The sequence below is a fragment of the Falco rusticolus genome, chromosome W (genome assembly GCF_015220075.1).
Source record: "Falco rusticolus isolate bFalRus1 chromosome W, bFalRus1.pri, whole genome shotgun sequence".
Lineage (NCBI taxonomy): Eukaryota > Metazoa > Chordata > Aves > Falconiformes > Falconidae > Falco > Falco rusticolus.
This window is the reverse complement of record NC_051209.1, coordinates 1,647,380-1,669,405: the sequence shown is the minus strand read 5'-3', so window position 1 is coordinate 1,669,405 and position 22,026 is coordinate 1,647,380. Positions and strand designations below refer to the sequence as shown.

At 43.5% G+C, this 22,026-nt stretch overlaps 1 protein-coding gene and 1 long non-coding RNA gene across 2 annotated transcripts; one reads left to right on the top strand and one right to left on the bottom strand.

Moving 5' to 3' along the window:
- Positions 1 to 289: 289 nt before the first annotated feature.
- On the bottom strand, positions 290 to 20,667 carry CPLX4 (complexin 4). The gene is made up of 3 exons (XM_037372434.1): positions 18,364 to 20,667; positions 15,215 to 15,302; positions 290 to 2,043 (listed from the first exon to the last, which is right to left on the bottom strand). Exons 1-3 carry the CDS (start codon positions 18,528 to 18,530, stop codon positions 1,816 to 1,818), a joined length of 483 nt encoding a protein of 160 aa, XP_037228331.1. The 5' UTR covers positions 18,531 to 20,667; the 3' UTR covers positions 290 to 1,815.
- Positions 10,773 to 20,852, top strand: LOC119140810. Its single transcript, XR_005101725.1, has 3 exons — positions 10,773 to 11,253; positions 13,833 to 13,939; positions 20,663 to 20,852. It is a non-coding gene; the product is annotated as an uncharacterized LOC119140810 (long non-coding RNA).
- The last annotated feature ends 1,174 nt before the right edge of the window (positions 20,853 to 22,026 follow it).

Below are 22,026 nucleotides of genomic sequence, written 5' to 3'. Positions count from 1 at the left end.
AACTTGCTGGGGCTTGGCAGCCACCACTGCTCTGTGGGGCTGGATGGCGTGGGCCAACCCCAGCAAAGCAGGCTCAGTACAAAGCAGCCATCACAGCTGGAGTGTGTTGCAATTTTATCTTTAGCACTTCACAGACCAGTATGGGAGGCCAGGATTAAGGAAAGGAGAGAGAGAAAAGAGGGGAGGGGAGGGAAGGTAAAAGGCAGAAAAGAAGAGAGGGAGAGACAAAAGTGAAAAGACAGAGGGAGAAAGGAAGGAAGGGAAAGAGAGAAAGAAAGAAGAGACAAACCATACTTTGTGCATTTATTCATTTTAAATGAATGTTTTTACTTGATTGGGTGGAGACAGAGGAGAGGGGAGGGGAGAGAGAGAAAGAGAGACTTATAAACCTGTAGGAAGGTGCTACATATATTCATTCACAAATTTCATTCACAGGCTAGCTCTTGGACAGCTTACAGAGTCCTTAATTTTATACAATATCCAAGCCCCTTGGGAGCAGCATTGCATACACTGTCCATGTACAAGGGCCGTACAACTTTTGTATGGGTTATCATGCATGATAACTGCCAGGGCTATGCAAGTGCAGAGACAGGCTGGTGCTCCCACCTGCCTTAACCACCATGGGGCTGGGGGCCATAACCTCTGCCAGCCCCCCTGGCCTGCCCAGGCTGCATGGGCCCAGCTGGCAGCCCCAACAGCGCTGCAGGCTGGAGCACAGAGCCGTCCCTCCACTAGCCGCCAGCTGCTAACCGGCATCAGCTCTGCTTCTGGAGGAGCTGGAGGCAGTTGTGCCAGCACCTGCTTGGGTTCTCCCCAGAAAAAAACTGCACAGCAGCAAAGATAATCTTGCTTGGTCCTGAATCTAAAGCTGTTGAATCAGATCCTGCCTGTCCCACAGACTCAGATTTAGCACTAGTGAAAGCCGTGCTTTTTCTCAGCGTTTAGGTGACCTACCCTGGCAAATCCTTCAGGTGGCCCAGATTTCTGTTTAGCCTTGTACAGAGATAACTCCTAGCTTGTTTTAGCCTATACAAGTTATTTGCTGGTACCGCAGGCCCCAGCATTTGGCACACATAGCAGCCAGGCAGAGGGACACTGCTGCCACTTCATGTTTGACCTGCATTTGAAGACCACGAGGCTGTGAACTTAGAGCAGCCTGGAGAAGTCTGCATTGCGGACTGACCAGGTATTGCTGATAGCTACCCAGCCTTGGTTCCCTACAAGTCCCCACTAGTTCTGTATATGATGACATTTTTGTCCCAAGCTGTAAAGTCATACACTTCGCTTTTAGCTTCTTGCTATATTTAGTACAGAGATGGTCAAAGCCTTGTTTTTTAAGTTTTTGCAGAAAACATCAACATTTGAGTACCGGATTTGTTTCATATTTTTTGAAACAGACATTTTTTTATTAGAAATATATGTGTTTATTTCTGAAAAGGTTATTAAATGAGTGGTTACCCATATGTTATATATAAGAAGCACAATTTTGCTAAAAAATACACATTTAATAGCATCTTGATGGCTCTGAAAACATGGGAAAAGGCACAATTTCCCCCCAATATTAGCTTTTCTAATTCCATTTTTTTCCATGGGGAAAAATGTTATGTTAAAAAATTAGGATCTGTTCTAACTTCACACTAAGCAGTCACAGCATGTAAATTTTGACATCCCCCCTCGGGGTTTAAGTTTCTCTTTCTCACTTTTCTATATTTACATTTAATGCTATAGAGCTAAATGCATTCCTCTGCCTGCCTGCATTCTGCAGCCCATGTGAGACAAGACTGAATTTACAGCCCTTGGATAGTGGTGTTTCTTCTACATCACAGAACATTTCTGCTCAGCTGCCTGTTTTATTTCGGTGAAGGTGGCTTGTGCCTTTTCTTTGATTGCATCCATGTCCATATTCTGGATGTTCTGCAGCTGTCCCAGGATAGAGTCCTTGTCCTCTTCCTCCACCTGATCTTCTGCCACCATCTTCTGAAGGTCTTCTGGCAAACCCACATCGTCTCCAGCCATCTGTATTTGATTCTCATCCAGTTCACTCTGATACAAGAAGCAGAAAATAGATACAGTACATGAGAGTATGTCTGCTATCCCAGGGTCTATGATGAGTCTTGCTTTTGTTTGTTTGTTTGTTTGTTTGTTTTAGGGAGAACTGAAACATATGCAGGGGTTTTTCAGAGTTTTTAGATGCCACTTAGGAATTCAGGCACTCAGTCAGCCCCCATACAAGTGCTAGAATTTTTCAGAAAACGCCAATTATATTTCTTTGAAGGGTTTCAGTAGTGTCAAAACCAAAGTCCTCAGTGTCATTTGGCATTTTAGAAACTTCTGCCACATGTGTTAATTGTGGTAACATGCTGATGCTGCAGGAAATCCACCACAAGTTACTTGTATCCACCAAAGACCTGCTGCAATCTACTGCCTAGGCTATCAGCTGTTGTGCGATTTGGTTGGTGAAGCCATAGCTTTAGAAAAACTGTGTGGCTACCCTTCCCCTGTTCATTTGTGGTGGGCATTTTTAGGTATCAGCACTAAACTGACACCTTATTGAAGAAAGATGCATTAAACTTAGTAAAGAATTACTGGAAAGAAGGTCCCCATCTTCCCTGAACCATGTCTAAACTATATCTAAGTCTTTGGTTGGCATCTTGGAATTGTGACGAAGAGCAGGGGCTGCCTGACACATAATCAGAGCAGTGCTGGTAAGTGGGGTAATGGGAGGACTTGGACAACAAAAGAGAGGATAGAAGGTTGGGTGTGAGTCTGAGAGAGCAAAAGGAGACAGGAGAAGGAGCTGGTTAAGCAATTAAAAGGACTGAGATGCCATAAGTGCTACACACACTTGCTTCCTGCCTGCCCGCTGAAACGCTGGGGTTGTGTCTATGTTTCAAACAATGGTGATTTTGTTCACATTTTATGGTGGATTGTGATAGATCCAGAGCTCAGAAGAACAGGGTATTTTGACACAGTTCACACATCAAAGATAAGCATTAATGCCTCGTTACATCTCCAAAATGAAGCATGACAGCAGCAAGGGCCTGATATGAATAAGCAGCAACACTGTCAGCAGGAGGTGTTTTTGAGAGTGAGAGCGGTCTTGGGTTTGCATGAATGAATGAATGCAACAATGAATGGAAGGACAGATATGAGCAATGTCTGCATCGTCTCAGGCCTTAGCAAGGACAGGCAGACTGGGATGCCTGACAGCATAGCCACTATTTACTGTTACATATATTTGGAAAATGATGTTTGCAATAACTGTACTTCCCTTGAACCTGATTCCTCCCCATACCTCTTAGGAAAATATGGAGAGTGTATCATGATTGTTACTACCATGTGGCTAAAATGGGTGAGGACATTTCTTGACCTGTTTGGGTAAGAGTTGCTGCTACCAGATCTGTGGGAGCTAGAAACAATATCCCAATTGGCAGAAGTGTTCTTTATTGGTTGTGTGGCAGGAAAAAAATGTGTTAAACTTTTAATCAGCGAGTGCTGGATGTCAGAGGAGCTAACCCTTTTGAAATTCTCCCAAGTAGCAGTAGAGGATGATACGTGAACAATTGTTTGATGCCTTCTTGCACCAAAGCCCACTGTCCTACTGAAGTCTGAGATGTGATGCACAACACAGCCTGGGGATTCAGAGTGTTCTCTGACCAAAGAAGAATGTATTCAGATGTAGTCTAAAGCAGTACAATTCTGCCAAAGTCACCTGCCTCTAGTCACTTGGCATTTACGCTGTCCTTGAACAGACCTAGTATGAGCTTCTGCAGGGTAGGGTCGCTCAACAACAAGCAAAGCAACACGTAAGAAATGTATGGCCTTTTCTCCTTCTTCCAAAATTTGACAGATCTGATTCCATTACTTTGGTTTGAAATGGAGATGTAGGATTAAGTTTCTGATTTTACCTGTTGTTTTGTTTGTTTGGTTTTTAAAAAAGTCTGGTGGAATTGGGTTAAAGCTTGTTTTCTCTCAAGGAGAGACCCGAAGATTTTTCCCACAGGATGCTGTTAAAGTCAGGCTAATGCTGCAAGTGTCCAACTACACAGTGAGCCTGCAGCTCCAAGCACTCACTTCTGAAAGTTGGGATCAGAAATGTGGTGCTGGAAATGCACCACGTCGTTGTCAAACAGCAGCGTGCAGTCTGAGCATGAGCAGGGTGTGCAGATCCCTGCTATCCCAGCATGCACACGCGTAGGGACTGTCACCTGGCCAGATACACTACCCTGCATCAGAATACACTCAGCTTGAACCACAGAGAGCACCTAAAACAGGCAGACCTCATGGACAGGACAGCTGGGGCCATGGGCTCTACAAACCTATACAGAAAGCCCCTCTGGACCCTGGCAAGCAAGCACTGGACGGGATGGCCTCTCTCCTGATGACTTTTAATCTCCATAGTCTCCAGGTCTCTGCAAGTGCTTAGACACCTTTTTAGCATCTCTGAGAACACAGAAGCAACATATATTCTAGTAAATTAAATATGCCTGGCAGTGGTCTCTTGCCCCAAGGCCAGCTGGCCTGGAACAACCCACCGTGATGCTATTGAACTCTCTTGCCCTACCAGACAGAGTGGTCCCATCTAACTGCCTATTGGGAATGCCAGTCCTAACTCCCAAACTGGCTCTGGGAACTGCTTGGGAGAGTGCCCAGGCCAGAACTGGGTCAGACACTAGTCTGACAACTCAACAGCACAGGCAATAGAGCCTTAGTGCCTGGTGATCCTGGGTTTGCATCTGATGTAGTCAGGCTCAGGTCCATTTTGTTACAGGTGCAACACAGAGTTCTTTATACATACATGGTACAGAGGTGTACAGAAAACAGACAGTCTAAACACCTGTTTATACGAAGTCTGATTGTAAACAAAAGAGATCAAAGCTCACAGACAGAATAATCCACAGGGGAGCCACACTTTTCCAGCATTGCTGTGTGGTGTACTGCTTTCCCTAGGCCTAACTTACCCTGTCATAAAGTTTAGCTCTGCCTATGTGCAGAGATCCTTAGGCAGGCAGACCTGGTCCTGTGATTCATCAGGTCTGGACTGCACCAATTACATACAAAACCAGAGTTCATCTTGCCTTGTCCTGCAAGTGGGCTTTTTGATAAGCAATGCAGCAGGGCTGCAGGTACCTTGCAAGTAGGGACAAGGAGACATGGGTTGGAACCACCAGCCTTGTCCCCCCCCCCCATAAGCACCCCCTTGCACCATCCTCACACAGGGATCACAGTCTGGAGTGCAAGGGTGGGGGGTGGGGGAGGCTATTCAACATCCCAGCTGTCGGGCCCTTGTGGGCACCAGCGTGTTGTTGCCCAAGCTGACGTCATTGAGAGCCCCCTTACCCCTGGGGCCTAGAAACCCCACTTCAGCTCATGCCTGGCCCCCAGCCCTGCCCTAAGCAACGTCACAGCTGTGCCCATGCCACAGTGGTCCCCTGCTGAGCCTGGCCTCTTAACTGCTTCTCCAGGAGAGACCATGCCTTTTTTCCTGGACAGCCACTGGGCACTTGCTGGACCCTGCTGCCAGCCCCAGCTCTTCCCGCTGCATTCGGAGCCTGTGGGACCATGCCAGTGGGCAGGGGCACTGCTTGTGTTGGGGTCCCCTGGCTCCCTGGCCTTAACCTTCTCGGGGAGCAAAATCCTGATCCCACTGCTCTGACAACCACACTGTGGCTCCGTTTTTCTCACAGGAGATCCACAGCTGTTTCACTCTGGCCCATTAAGAAAACATTCAGATCAGCAAAAGAATTCTTCAAGCTTAGCAAATACTTGTTTTCAGATACTTGTCTAAAGCCTGTATGCACTGAAGAGCTTCTCCTGAAACAAGTTTCTCTTTCTGCCTGGCTGGTGCATCCCCTGGGGCACAGCTAGAGCTTATGTAATGGCTGCATACAAGTAAAAAATCCCTTAATTCTAGAACAGCGCTATTCATTAAATCAAGTCTTAACAATATTCCCATCAGAGCACAATAGAGCAAGAGCTGTTTGAGATTACATGACTGCATGTCCCTTTCATGGTGAGAAGCTTTCCTTTTCAATGTCTTTAGCAGCACTTGTTGAGAAGACACCTGATTGCATCTGAATACTCTTTCCCTCTAAATATCAGTGAACAAAAAAACATCCTGCTGTTCCGTAGCAGAGAATCTTGTAGAGCGGTGCCCACAGAAGTGCTTTGATGAGGGGAGGGGATCCACCTGCTTGGGGCAGATGACATAGTCCCTTCCTGAGGTGCTTTTCATGCATCATATATTCACATAGCACAACACAACCCCCAGCACGTGGACAGAAGAACAGCATTTGTGTGACAACACTCTGACAGAGAGCAGTGGCATTTGAGGTGACATGGTGGATATATGTGCAGACCAGCAATGTGAAGGGCACGGTGGGGCCCATGGGGAGAGGTTGCTGTGCTGCAGACAAGGTCTTTGGACGGGCTGGATGTGCCTCTGGTCAGATGTGCCTCTCCTGCATCACAGGCACTAGCACCTCAAGCCTCTTTGTTTAAACCTTGCAGAAGTTAATTGGTTACTGTATCCCAGTTCAGGAAAAAGGCAGTAAGTGAATAAAAGGGTTTTGTGTGGGTTTTATTTTTATCAATATATTTATTTATCTGTATATCTCATTTAAAAAAATGTTTTGTATGGAGGTAATGCATTGGGTACTCCAAAGATTAAAAAGTTGCCCACAGATCAAATGTCTCATGGCTAAAAACATCTTTCTGGTGACAAACCTAAGTTGACAATTCTGTTAATAGGATTAGGTTCATTAAGGGACTGCTTTCTCTTATAAATCTGGCCCAGATAACATGGAGCTTTAGATTTTGCACTGAAAACGGGGCCCTGCTTGGTCCTGAATGTCATGCTTTTATTTACAATATGTGCTAGTGATTGATACTGGTGATTTTCAGGGTTTCTGTCCCATACTACAGGCTACCTGAAATGACTTTCATTTTTCAAAATACTTAATGCATTATCACAGGTCTGAGAGCATTTTTCTGCCATGATGTTGCATCATGGAGTTGAATTTTTTTCAGGGACATATAGCATGCATGTAATAATTTCATTTTCTTCCTGATATATGTTTTCGTAAGGGCTGACGAAAAGAAAGCAGACCTTCAACCAAGAAATGCTAAATAGGTAGACACAAGTGCAGAAAAGCATATCCTGCAAAATTTACTTGCAACTGCCACAAATCAGCAAAGCTAAGTACATGCTTAATATCTTCTTTGCCAGCTTAGAGCTCCTGCCCTACCTTGGAGGCAAGCCTTCTACTCTTATTACTGAAATTTGGCCCCAAAGAGGACCTAATGTGTACCAAAGCCAAGATACTGCTGGAGATGGGGCAGATCACCATTGCCTGCCCCTGGGTGCTATGAGGTGGCAGCATGTTCATGGGGGGTCAGCCAAAGGTAGCTGTGGAGACCTGAACACCACCTCAGAACTGAAATAAACACTGCAGAAGGGAGACTTTCAAAATCACAGCAAGACACCCAGCTCCACTGACTTTTAGTTGAGAGCCAGGCTCATAAGCATCCTGAAGCCTTTGAAATTAGCCCTTCTTGGGATTTAAAGCTGGGGCCTCTCAGAACATGGTAAGGCCATGGGGAAGTGTTCAGTAGCTGGCTTGGCATATGCCTCCAAAAGGAAAACAAAGCCTAATGATATTTTACTACTCAACTGCTAATTAAAATGCTGGTGTTTAGAGATTTAGGCTTACAATCCAATCAACCACTTAAAATCTTGTACTTTTTTTTTTTTCATAATTAATCTTTCTGTAATTAAACTCGCCCTCAGGATATGTTTTCCTCTTTCTTGTCACTATGCTGAGCACTCACGGCCCAGAACAAACGGTATATTGCAGCTGATGAACACAGAAGAGCATAGCGGATAATCTGCCGTTGCTCCTTCTGCCCCTATATATGACGCCAGTCATGCAATAATGTATATACATGTTTCTCCAGGCCTACCCCTTTCTCTTCCAGGTGGATATTCTGTCTGGAGGGAATCTGAAGATGAGGTGCATTTCTCTAGCCTTTTTGATGCCAGGCTATAGGTATGAGAGAGTGCCAACAATCCCCTAATGCATCTGCTGTGGTAACAAATATCAGCTTTACACAGGTGGAGCAGATCCCGTGCTTATACCAGGGCCTGTTGGTTGTGTGGGCCTTATGCCATAAGCAGGCAGCACACACAGCCTGTCTGGTTCACAGGAGACTGCAATGTTGAGCCAAAAGAGCTCAGCACCGTTGATTCCTCCCAGGCCAGCAGGTTGCCTTGCAGATGACCTGTGCGGTTGGCAGGAGGTACGCAGGTTTGGTAACGCCTGGAGATGTTCAGCTGCTCAGTGCAGACCTGTGTTTCTATAGAGAGGCCTGCAGCTGGAATAGCAACGCCTCTAGGAGTGAAAAAGGGATCAAGGTTCAGGTACAGGCAAGCGTGTGACCTCGATAACCATCTGCGAAAGACTGAGAGGCTAATAACACTTCCATGTAAAGGGATCATTTGAATGAGAAGCTATAGGTGCAGCAATATGCCTTCACTCCTGAAGATGATGAACTGTACCTTCAGATGATTTTAAAAGTCAAACGTCCTTATAGAGAGTCTGTTGATCTGAAATGAGTTGTTAAATAGAACTGTATTCACTTCAAATTTGCTTACAAAAGCTCTGTTCAACACCAACACATTGGCAGGGCAAATAGAGAGGCAGCTTAACTGAGCTTTCTTCACATCATTTTTTCCCTTGCTTTTTTCGGCCCCAGTACCTGTCTCAAAACATCGTGCCATAGATTTTTAAGACAGCACTTCCCTTTCTTGGAAAGTCAGTTAGCAAGGTTTTGGTTGCAAAACCCATGTTTTCAAAGTTAGAGAAAAATAAATTTTTCATCCCCGATTATGAATGAGGTGAGTCCTGCCCGACTGGGAAAACACAGATGATATAATTGTATCTAAGTCACAAGGTCGATTCACTTTTAAGCCAAACTGTAATTTGTCCTTAGGGTTCAATCGAGTGTTTTAAGAGCGGTGCAATTTTATGAACATGACACTAGAGGGCCTATGACGGCTCAGGGCTAGAAGCGGCATCAAACTGATGCTGCAGAAAAAATGCATGATTTACAATTCGTGTTTCCATCGTGTAATCACTTTCTGATCCTAGACGACCTTGTCAATTTGTAGTTGCTTGACTGCTGGGTCCTCTCCTTCCAGCATTTCTGATGTTTCAGTGGGCAAGTCTTTAAACACTTCAGTGACTGTTGCAACTGTTTGTAGTGTTTAGTTGTGCTTGGCGCAGAAAATGCATAAACATTCAATCCTATTACTTGCAGGTTCTAAGACAGGCTTTTAAATTCCTCGGTCACATTTGCCTTTGCTCCCAATTCATGCCAGGTGATGGACCCTAAAGGGCTAGCTGGCTCAGACCAAAACTGTGTTAGGGACTGTCCGGTAGCTTAGCAATGGGGTAATGGCACTCGAGCACCAGAAAGCATGCCCCAGCACTGACTCATTTAGGAGTGCAGATTTAGCACGAGATCCACAGAGCACTGAGGAAACTACAAAACTCCTCTCACTGGCAAACGGTAGACTTCCTTGGAATGTGTCCTCCATGAGGAACCCTTCGCATCTGGCTCCTCTGTCAGGATAGCAGGATTGTACTAACCACTGGCCAAAAGCACCACCAGCAGCCACTGACAGGAGGAGGGAAAAGCTTAACCATTAGGCCCACTGCTCACAGACTTGTGTCCCTGCAGATCTGAAGGTAGATGAAAGTGATTGACTGAGCCCTCTGTTAAGGTAGTAATTTACTCTGAGGAGAAGGAAAAATGGCAGCTGGTGGAGCCATCTGAAAAAGTTCAGCCCTGTGGGAGAAGGCAGCGGAGATGATATATAGAGAGGTGGCTATAAAGTAAAAGATCAGTCCTTGGAGACAGTGGGAGTATGTGACGGGTTTAAATAATCTGCTGGGAAAGCCCGGCTGACTGGCAGGCTCTTGAATCTGGTATCTGTGGGCAAGAGTCCAGAGGGCTAGACCAGGAAACCCGATACATGTCATTTTCCGAACAAGGCTTGATGAATTTGAGTGGTGCCAACACACTGCTTGAATGGCCTTCAGGGCTCTCTTGTAATGAACATCACAGAAGCATTTTTCATAGTGAAACTTTCATTGGCCTTAAGTCATCCCAGGCTTTCTGCTTCGATTCCAGAGTTGCATTGGGCTGTTCGTCTCAGTCTCAAAACTCCACCTCAACCAACATAATATATTTCAGTTCATCTAAAATGCAAATTAGGTACAAGAAGATGGCGTAGGTCACCTCACTGTGAAGGAAATACTTTTGAACTGAATGCCATTGACCTAAGTTTCACTGAAACGCAGGCAGACTTCAGTGAGGCACGTTTGGACAGCAAACACCAAGCCACAAAAACCAGACCGCTAAGAACCCTTGGCTGACATTCCCACTCCTTTTCTCAAATTCTTTCAGATCAAGGACAAGAAAGGATGCAAAGTATCTCTGGTGTCTTTAATACTTTCGGCCAGGTTAAATCCTTCCCACTCAGTTCAGAAAGGCAAGCACAAATCATTTGTGCGAGGGAGGCTAGTATTGCTAGCCAGGTGTGATAGAAACATTACACACAAAACCCTGTTTCTGTGCAAAAACATCTGTGTGACATTTTAGCACATCAGAATTTTGATAACATCAAAAAGATCCAACAATTTTAAAATCATAATTCCTTTTCTGTCTTTACAGTCACTACTGGAAATTTTTGTTTCCAGAAAAGCACACCTTTTTATGAAGCGGTGGGGTTTTTTTTAACGGACTTGTTACAAACTTCTCATTAAACATATTCTGAATAACTTCCCAAAGAAATCCAAGGGAAAAGGCGGCTGCTTCTGAACCCTGCCAACTAGTACAGGAAAAAGCAACGTCTGCGAAGCTCTCCCTCAGCGCCGGCTGCCCCGCCGTGGGCTCCGGCCACGGGCCGGCTTCGCAGCGCAGCTGCCTTCCGGCGGCGGGGCCCGCGCAGCGAGGGCAGCAGGAGGGCTTCGGCCGCGCGGCGCAGGGCGGGGGCGGCCGGCGGGCCCCGGGCCTACCCGGACCGGCGGCCTTGCGCCCCCCGGCCCACAGCGCCCGGCACGGGACAGCCCGGGCGGGTGCCCTCAGCCCCGCGCAGTGCTCGTGCTTTCTCGGAGCTGAACCCCGGAGGCTCTGCAGCGGCTGGGAGGGCCTTTCCCTCGGCTTCTCCCGGGGCTGGGCCCTAACCAGGTAGGTGCCCGCAGGCCTCGGGCGGATTCCTGGCTCCTGTTGTTCCCTCATCTCTGTGACAGAACCCTGAGCCGTATGAATGAAGTACCCTGAGGCATTATGAATTTGTTGTCTGCATGTATTTTGAATGTGTTGAACTCCCTGTCGATAGTTAATTTCATTACTGCTGCTTAATTAATATAGACCAAAAAAGGGGCAGGGATAGTTCTGGAAGCATGAGCCATATACTGCCTTGACTCCAGCGTCTTTGTACAGTAACTTTTCTCTAAAAGCATTTGTGAATATTTTAATCACACTGATACAGTAATCAGGCTTCTGTCTGCCTGGGCCGGCACCCGCAGGGGCATGGAGGCTCTTAATTTCCTTGAAATCCCTTGGAGCCCAGCACCTGAATACCTTTGTGGTTCTGTGCCGCAGAGCAGGAGCCTGGGGCTTCAGTTAAACATATCTCGGTTCATTCTATTTGGAAGCTGGTGATACAAAACGGGCCACCAAAACATGAAGAAGTCCATATCTGCATGTGACCAATGAACCAGCAAGCCCCAAGCTCTGCTGACTGCAGGAGATGGAATGAGAAACAGAGAGAGCACAGATCACATGGTCGTAACACTGTCTGCAGAGGGAAAAGCAACCAGAGGACTCCAGAAAAGAGCCATTATTGCCAGGGCATTTGCTCAAATTTTAGATTTGCAGCAAGTCACTGAAGTCATATTTGACATAACTGTATGTGAAGGGTATCTTAAATGAAGCTGGGAAAACAAATCTCATTAGAAATCTTTTATAAGCAATGAAGGAGTGACCAGGCTAAGTGCAGTTTAATAGCATATAAACTACTGCCATTCTAAGATTTGGAGAGAACTCACGTGATCTTTTAATGATCTGTGAATAAAGTCCCTATGTAAACCTGTCCAAAGTCCAAAGACTTTCGAGAAATAAGCTTTTTTCACTACCTGTATAGAGGCTCAAGTTCAGGGATGGAAGCAACCCAGGTTTTAGCAGAGGGAAGGCTCTCATTGGTATCATAAGCTATGGGAACACACGTTCTACTTCTGTGTGTCAGGGTGGAAAGCAACAGCTCTTAAGCTTTCCCCCTTTCCCAGTAAATCTACCAAGTCAGCAACAGCAACTGGAGATCCTGCATCATGATGCTAACTGCAGAGTAACACAGCATATTAGGCTAAACCAAAGAAACGTGAGAGACCAGAACATGAAGTCAATAAATATTATGCACATACATAATAGAATAATCCAGTAAGTCCAAGAAACAGATCCTGCTCTCAGAAGCATCTGAACCATATTACACAGTCTGTGGACCTATGTAGGTCTCTGGGATCTATGTGCAACTCTGCCTAAGGCTGAGTTCAGATTCAAGTTCAAGTTTGTGAGCACAAAAACAAAGATCAGGTTGTTCTGCTAATTCTAGCTACAGCATTGCAAGAACCAGTGTCTTGGGAGTGGAATACATGTCACCTGATTTCAGCTGTCTGGTCTAAGGTAGCAACCTCACCTCCCTCTGCAAGAGGCATGAGCCACTGGAAGGTGACCCAACTCTGCCTTAAATGCTTATGTGAAAGTTCGGATAGATGAGGCTAGAAGTGCTGGTCTCTTTCCATTGATGACAGTGTCCCTAAATGACTTGCTTGGGTTAAATACTACAGTTTTTCTAAAAACTAAATTAGCTAAATTTACACAAGATGGATTCTTTACTTTCCTCCATTTTAATTAATCAGAAAAGCACTGGAAGGTACCGATCAGAAAACAAATGGTAATGACTCAGAGCTGGCAGGTGAGTGCTAGTGGTATAAACAAGGTCCCAAATTGCTAAGAATCACCAAATACTTCCTTGTGGAACATAAACAAAATCTTAAAAAATGCTAACATCTTTACTGTAGGTGGTGGTGGTGGTGGTGGTAGTAGTAGTAGTAGTTCAGAGCAGATGCATGATCCAAACCCCTACAGAGACTACTCTGTCCCATATTACCTCTCTCCTGCCTATGGAAGAAGTTTACAAAATGACAACTTTTCCAAGCACAGAACCCTGAGTTACTTTCTCTGGGCTGCATCTAACACTGCAACCCACTCTGGACAAAACTGGAAAGCACAAGTGGTCTGCACCCACATACCACAACCAGGTGCTGGAAAGTCACAGACAGACACAAAGCCTTTCAATTCCGTGGCCCAGAGCAGAGTCTCTAATTTCAGGGAGCCTTTAAATGCACAGTGGTAAAGGCCCTGGTACTAATTTGCACAAACAAGTCTTCAGTCACTTCTTCAGAATGAATGGAAAATAATATTCAATACTTAATGGACTTTCATTCACACCCTACAACAGTTTGTTTTCTTTTAACAAGTCTTTGGGGAAGGAAATTGTCCAACATTTTTGTTTGGTTGGTTGGTTTTTGAAAACTAGAACTAATTGTTTTCACCCTTATGATCAGTCATCCCTTCAAAGCATGCTAACAGGTTCGAAAGGCTGGCCTGTCTGGTACAAAAGTCTTACTTCTCTTTTCCCCATCATATCATTCTTGCCCATATATCTGCTAGCTATCTTTAGTAGTTTTCCTTCATTTCCCTTACAGAAGTCAACTACTGATTTGTTGTTCCCTGTGTGTCTCTTGGAGCCTTTTTTTGAAAATGTATTCACATTTCCCATCTTTTGAGGTTAAACAACAGACTACATGCCTTGGTAAGTTTGGCAATTCGTAATTTGAAATCTTTTAGAATTCTTGGGTAAATACCCATTGGCTCTGGTGTGCCCTTCACTGTTCAATAACCTCCTCTGATAACACTGAGCTGAGAAAATTCCTCTGATTCACCCCCATAAAAGAGACTGTCATAGGGAAACCTATCTAGGGACATTCATAGTGACCCTGCAGTTAAAATGAGTGCCAAGTATTCACTTAACGTTTTCTGCTGTGGGCTTATCTTCCTTGATTCTTTTGCAGAATCCTTCTCTGGCTTTCACTCCCTTAGCTCACCTCAATTTCAGCCCACAGTCCTACAAGAGATACCAGCTTTCTTCATTACAGAACCATCACCTTCTTGTGACAGGAAATTGTCTCCAGAATATTCACGTTTCTAATCTTTTTTTTGAAGTTTTATTTATTTAAAATTTTTTAAGAAGGCAAGATCTGTGGATGTTTATTACAAGCTTAGTGCTGAATCCTGTACTTTGATAAACCTTTGAGTTCTACAGTTAAATCCCTGAAAAACTGGAAGGTGATCAGAAAATAAACAGAGGAGCAAGTCTTCCTTCTAAACCAGGAAAACACGTTTAAATACAGAAGAGAGCTATCCTTGTTTGTATCCATGTGTTTTTATGTCAGGAAAACACTATCAACCTAAATGCTAACTATGCTTTCTGTCATGATCCAGCAACTATTGCAGCTGCTGCCTGCTTTTAACAAACCTCCATATTTCTCTGTTGCTTGAAGTTTCTGTTTATATTTTGGTTTTCCTGGGAACATTTGACAGCTAGTGTCAGGAGCACTAAAGAAAAAAAAATGGACAGTTTGCTTGTGCTTCTTGGAAGAAGATAGTAAAAATGAGCCTTCAGAAGTTTAGCAAAACTCAAGCATACAGCTTGTAGAGGAGTTTTCAGGGACTTCGTGTATTTGCTTATAGCTTTTTTTAAACTGTTGCATGTTGCTAAGTTAAGAACGTATACTAACTGTGAAACCTGATCAGATAACTTGCCTAGTCATCTGTTTCAGATCTGACAGTATAGAGAGGGATTATAAGAATCTTTCCACTAGATTCGTCTACTGAGCAGAGAAAAAAGGGTCTAAAAGAAGCAGTCACTACAGGAAACCATAGCTCCTGCCTCCTCCATTTCTGTACTGAGCTGCAGTGGAGCTCCCACTAATGAAGGTGATTTGCCATTTTCAGAACTCTGCACTGGAAGTCAGTTTGTCTTAAAATTGGCCACTGCACCAGATGACATGGTGAACTACAGGCTTACCTTAGGGAGTCTGTACTTTTCTCTCAGATGAACCCTCAGACAGGCTCGCTCTGCTTTTTTGTGTGCAAATGCTGCATCTCTTTCCATCCTGGAAATCAGAAAAAACATTTCTTCAAGATGCTAATAAAATACAGCCTTTTACATGGAACCAGTTGCTTGGCTGCAAAAGGCTACATGCAGGTATTGTTCCCAGAGTGCTGTAACTTGTCCAAAGGCACAAAAAGGAACAGTATCAATGAAGTGATGCTAAGGAGCCAGGCTTCCTGTACCCTAAGCTGTTCTCAGAACAGTTCCCTTGAGTCCTGTGAAGAACTAAGGATAAGCCAATTCTACCTGTCTGGACTTTGTGCCTGTACTAGCTGTGGTTGCTCATTATAACAATGAACAATTCTAATAAGCAGAACAAAGTTACACTTCATGCTTTGCTTATTCCATCAGAGCACATATAGTGATGGGGCTGCCTGCCAATGCTCCTGTTCTATGAATGTGACATTCTTATAGGATAACAACACACACAATGGCAGAACGGTCTTCCTGGGTCATACCAAAAATTTACCTACCCTAGAGTCCAATCGCCAACAGTAGACAATTGTGGACACTTACAGAAGAAAATCAAGAGCATAAGCACCCTGTATCAAAACTGCCCACCTTCCAAAAATCAGTAGTGTAGGGTACTAGAGCTGGAAATTGGCTCTACAGCACTGTCCTTCACAGCCCTGGATGGCCTCTGTCACCTATGAATTTTCCTGGTCTTTTCCTTCAGAAAATCCTATGGCAATGAATTCCACAGCTTCCCTGCATGGAAAAGTACTTCTTTTGTTTGTGATTTTATAAAAAGCTTTCATTAGATTTAAGAACTCTTCAGCACACTTTTTGGTTAGATTACTTATATATTTATTTGCAAAATGTGTCTCCTCAAAGATTTTTGGTAACATGTGGTAACATTCACCTTCCCCACCCCCTGCACCCCCCCCCCCCTTCAGTTTTTTTCCCCAGAAGCATTGTCATGGAAATTCTACAGCAACATTGATTTTCTTCTGTATTTTGTCACATAAAAGCTACATGCAAGGTGAAATGTTATTTTTTCTTTGCTTCCACAAATCACAAATGAGTTTCTGGGTTTCTCTCTCTCATATTCACATTAACTGGAAGCCATCTTAAACTTCTTTCAGCCAGCCATTGATGGGAAGCTTGGAAAGAGATTTTTTTAGCCTTTCTGGAATATTTCCCCTCTCTTTCTCCACCTTCCTCTTCTGTTGCTGACTCCTCCAGTCAAGCAATTAGCAGCCATAGTCAGTACTGGGATATGCTTCCACAGGGCAGCATGCACAGCATGACTACACATCCCTTTAGGTGTCCTGTGGGGCTAAGGGTCAGGAGGGGATTTTCTGCTCAGGTGAATTTGAGCTTTTCAGTTGTCCTGGCATCATGGGAAGACATGGCAAAACTCACTCAGCCCATCTCCCACCATTGCCTGGGCCCTAGTGTCTGGCCTAATCTTAACACCTTTTTGTTCTGGAGGATCTAATTATTCCCTGGAACATGAAGCTTTGTGGGAACAGGGAACAGATGTGGGAGTAGTTACGTGACAGTCAAGAGCCTGTGATATACAGCACAAACTGGTGGTCCCCTCTTGCTTAAACTCTTGCAGTGCTGGAAGCAAATTCTATGCAAGCGTGCTGGAGACTGCCAGTGCAGGTCACTTGTTTGTTCCTGCGTATTACACATTTTCCTGAGAAACAGTGATCTGTGCATTTTTGTGTGTTTTATCACCAAAAACCCCACACCCAAACCTGAGGAGAACCCAAGGCCTGAATGGTCGTGCAAAGGCCAAACCCTGCCCGAGTGTGACTCCACTGAGGCACTTCTCTGATCTCCACTCTTGTACAGCTGAAAACTGGGTAAAATCCAGTGCCCTGAAAACAGACATTCTGTCCATGACAGAGGTTTCTGACACACATTTACAGCAATGCACCAGTGTGCACTGTCCTGAGCTAATTTTTGCTCTCTGAAAGTACATCAGATACTCCTATTATTGTTCCAAACGGTACTTTCCTGAGCATTCCTGCACCCATTTCTCGGTACAGTTCAGCATGTAATGAACTCATGCCACACTGGAAAACATTGTAAAAATAATTATTTTTCCAAGCATTTTCCCTATTCTCAGGAATCCCGTTTTGCTTCTCAGTCTCAATAAAGCATCCTCCTGCTGGCAGGTGGTTATTTATCTTTTAAATATCCCTTGACAAACTGCAGAGCAAAACATTCTGTATTTTATTCCAAATGAAATGATACCTGTTCAAGGTTTTATGATATAAATGGCTGCTGCTAAATACAGACCTGGATACCTCAAATTCCGTCAGTGATTAACCTTTCACCTATAATCATCTTACAGAAGGATTTACACAACCATTATGTAATTGACCATTAGAGGAACAGATGCATTTGAGATTTAGAAGTCAATCGTTTTATTTATAATTATGCATGATTTGAACTCCTACATGTTAAGTCCTTTATTTTGCTTCTGTTTTGATATTTAAACACAGCAAGTGGTAAAGATCAAAATTACAGAAAAAATAAAAGTGAGATTTAATCAGCTGAAAAGTTCTGCTTTATTTAATAGATTTTAGAAAAAGTAACTGAAAATGCAACTACAAAATATAACCATCTTAAAGCTTTTCTCTAGATGAAAAACATCCATTTAAGATGGCACTCCTTACTTTTTCATTTTTGCCGTAATAAACTTGCACAAAGAAAAGATTATGTATTGAAAGTGTACTCCAGATGGAGTTCTAGGAGAACAAATCATAATACATTTTAGAATTAACCCCTGCATTACAAACAGCTTTATACCCATGGAAAAAACTTACAGATAAAGTAACATCAACTAGGAATGAGTTCAGCATGTCAAGGTGTGGAGATCACAGGAAAGTGTAAGAGAGAGTTGTAGGATGGGTTGGAGGGGGAGGATAATATTTTATCATTTCCAGTTGGTGAACTTTTTATTTTGGAAAGCCTCTCTAGCAAAGATTGGTCTGCTTTAGACAAAAGGGGAGAGCTGGATGTTTGGCTTTTTCTTGGGATGTTTTTATCTGCACAAAGTTACCAAGAATCAACCCCATACTGATAACAAGGGAACAGGTACTCACTTCTCCTCAACCATTTGCTTTTGATATTCCTCATACTCCTCTCTGGTCATTCCTGCGGCTGCTGCTGGATCAGAAGGAGTGCTTTCTTCTTTGCTTTCTTCCCCTCCACCTCCAAGTCCCAAATTCTTTACCTGGTTGCTCAACATACTTTTCATTAAAAAGGCCATCTTCTTAAGAAAAAAGGAGCTATAAGCAAACAACTACAAGGAAGTCAAACCAAACCAAAAATGTTTTCAAAACCAACAATTGTAAGCAAGAGAGTTTCTACAGCTACATCAGCTCTTCAAGGGCACAATGCTAGTGAAATGTGAATGCCAAAATCAGTTTGTCAGCCATAATCTGGATTAAAGAGTGACTCCTTAATATCTAGAGGCAGATGGTTCAGATTACTCCAAAAAAATCATTAGATGCACCTACCTACTTTTTATATTAATACCTTAAGCTAATTGTAGACATACACAAAAAATCAATTATAGTATGTGAAGGCATTTTGACTTCTTCAGTCTTGAAACTCTCACTTCCACAGAGATGAAAACATTCCCTGGAACACAATAGACCTGAATTAAAAACCTGGTTGACTAAATGGCCACAATAAAATTGTAAAATTGAGGCTACTGAGCAGAAAACCCTTTTAGATTTACACAATTAAATGAGATTTGAAAACTGGAATTCTTAATTAAGCAAAAAACCCAATCCTTTTTATCCATTAACATTTTATCGCATTGGACAGAAGTACATTGAATGATTTTTCTTCATCCACTTTTCATGTGGTTGGTTTGTCTCACAGATGAATGGGTCATTACTGCTAGCATTACTATTTTTTTCAAGAAAGTAATCACGAAAAAAGCAAATCACATCTTGCTATTTTGCATTCCTTAGGGTTTGTTTAAACTCTTCCCCAGGCTCTCTCCATCTAGATCACCCTTTGGTGCTGCAGAGAACACCTAGTGCTTTTAATCTTGTTAGTAGAGAAATGAATCTGACTGATTCTGTATGCTATAATGCAGCCTTGGTATCTGTTGTGTTTGGGTTGCTTGTGTAGGTCCTTATCCTTCGAACTTTTATTCACATCATAACCTCACTGGGTCTATTCAGTTGAAGATTTGCGGGATCTGCCACCTAGATCATAGACTATTTTGGGAAAGAAAATCTGCTACATCTTAAAAGTTCGTGAATTTGGGTTGTGAGCATTTATCCTACTATGACTGGCTGCGCATGCCTTAATGAAACATTCTGTAATTTTGATTATCTAAATGCTTCTCCCAGCACTCATAATTTCACTGAGAGATGGGAGGATTCCCCTTTGCCTAATGCCTTAATCTGTATTAGAGCCTTTCTAATTAAAGCAGACCTGTTACTATTAAAAAAGAAACAAACAAAAAAACAAAAAACCAGGACGTTCTGTAATCCTGGATTATTAGTGATTATACAGGAAACTATTTTTGAAACAGAGTATCACTCAGCAGCACAAATTCCAAATCACAACAAAACTACTTTGATACACTACAGATACCTAGAAAGCATTTTCCTTAAATAAAACTTTATTTTTACCATCACTGTGCACTTTCAGAACTAGGCATAAATTGCAAGAATTTGTGGGAAGAATCAGCTTCTTACCTTTGACCATCTCTGACCTTGATTACCGAAACTGTACTGCGCTTGTCCAACTGGCTAACAAAACTGAGAACGCAGGCATTAGACAGCTAATCCCAATTTAAGCAGAGAATGCTAAACTTGAGCATGTATTAAGTCTGCAGTTGAATGCATAAAATCAAGTGAAGTTTGTGATCTGGAAAATGTAAACCCCACAACCCCAGCATTAAGTTTATACACAAGGTATCACTGCTCCTGCTTCAGAGTTACTTCAGAATGGACCTGGCAAAGTTACCCTGTTACACCCAAAGACTTCCCTGGTTCAGTTCGCTGCCTCGCTGAGGCATCCCACAGGCAGTCCTGCTGCATTTTGAAGGCTGTGTTTGTTCAAGAGCTCACATCTAGCTAGCTAGTGCTGTGGGCCCACTGCAGGACAGCTGTAGCTGTGCAGGCATGCCAGCTCCAGCAGAGCGTGGCATCGCCATTACTACTTCCCTTATCCTTGTGTAACACTATCACCTGGTAAGTGCTGTCCGACCCTGCCCAATGGTACTTCTCTGTTATTTTCCCAACCCGAAGACAATATGGACAAGCAGGGATGGTTCTGACCTGCAACCCTTTTTGCCTTCTGCTAAAACCAAAACCTTGCTCACTTTGCTGGTATTTGAGAGTCCTGTAAACAGGCCTAACCTAACATCTCTTTCAGGAGGAGGGTCAGTCTTTGGATGAAGCACTGACAGCTGAGCAGTAGTGGCAACCCCACGACCTAGAACAAGGCCAGAAGAGCACCTCTGTTACACAGCCAACTTTAAAAGGAAGAAATGAAAACAAAGGGTTAAATTCTAGAAAATTATTGGTGTTTTAAATACTGCTGTGAGAGCAAGCCCCTGAAAAAAGGTCCTTAGCTCCTAAACTACAGCCTGACTTATGTAAGTGACTTGCCCCACACTGCTCAGAGCACAGTGGATCTCAAGAGTGGGAGACAGAAGATCCAAAGTGAGGGGAAGAAGGCACTTGGTCAGTTCAGGCATCTCTAGAAACAGATGGTGGCTAGAGAAAGAGGGCATCACAACGCTGCATAAAAGTTTTGGTCTTGCTCACCTTTGCACCTACTGTTTACAGCACAAAGCTAACAACAGAAACTGGCAACACAGACAGCAGCAGCTGGAAGATTATCTTCTCGATCTTAACACAAGTATGTGGCACAAAAGGGGCCAAGAAACACTGCATGAACCATGTACAGATCACAAAGAGGTTTTCAGCAGCTTGCAAAAGCCATTGAACAGGTTAAACTAACATATTGCCACCGTTTACATGCTGATCCTAAAGCACAGATGAGTTCAGTAACAGTACAGGACACATCACAGAAAAGCATGCTATGACACAAGTTTAAGAGCAGATAAATCTAACTTTTGATGGTTAGTATTATTTCCTCTAAATAAATGTGTTTTGACAGCTACTTGATGAAATGCTAGAATGTTGTCCTGCGACATCACTACTCAGTGCCAAATGCCTTGAGTCCACTTGCAGCAGCTGGCTCATCTTTATGTAAAATTCTCCTGACCGGAACAGGGAGCACCACTGGGCACTTCACAAATACAACATGCAGCACTGATTTTTCCAGTATTATGTTTCAGTCTTCTCTAAGAGTACAGGGAGTGTATCTGTAAACTTTGTGCTGTTTGTCTTTACTGAAGAGAAGCTTTGCTAACTTTGGGCACAAGTCTTGGCTGTAGAGACTTTGATCCCTACAGAAGTGTTAACACCACCTTCTGCCTAGAAGAGATGCTTTCACAGAATTGACTGGGAAGGCAAGAAAGCTGAAAACTGGCTTGAGAAGGGATTGCTGAGAACCTGAGAGATCTTGCCTACCAGGTCTTGAGAGGTCTTATGAACATTCCTAACAGCAAAAGACTTTTCAATGTTAGATTTGAAATTCAAGACAGCAAAAAACGCTTGAAAAGTTACTGGCCCTATTGGCACTGGAAACTGATGAGAAACACACACACAAAAAAAAGCCTAGTGACTGAACTTCTGAAGACATCACATAGCTTGCTAGTGAATTGCTCA

Excerpts from the sequence above, each read along its gene's own strand:
- CPLX4 (XM_037372434.1), bottom strand. The coding sequence starts at position 18,530 with ATGGCCTTTTTAATGAAAAGTATGTTGAGCAACCAGGTAAAGAATTTG. Across the intron at positions 15,303-18,363 it reads AAGCAAATGGTTGAGGAGAA|GATGGAAAGAGATGCAGCAT; the intron begins GTGAGTACCTGT and ends TCTGATTTCCAG. Across the intron at positions 2,044-15,214 it reads AAAAGTACAGACTCCCTAAG|AGTGAACTGGATGAGAATCA; the intron begins GTAAGCCTGTAG and ends TTCTTGTATCAG.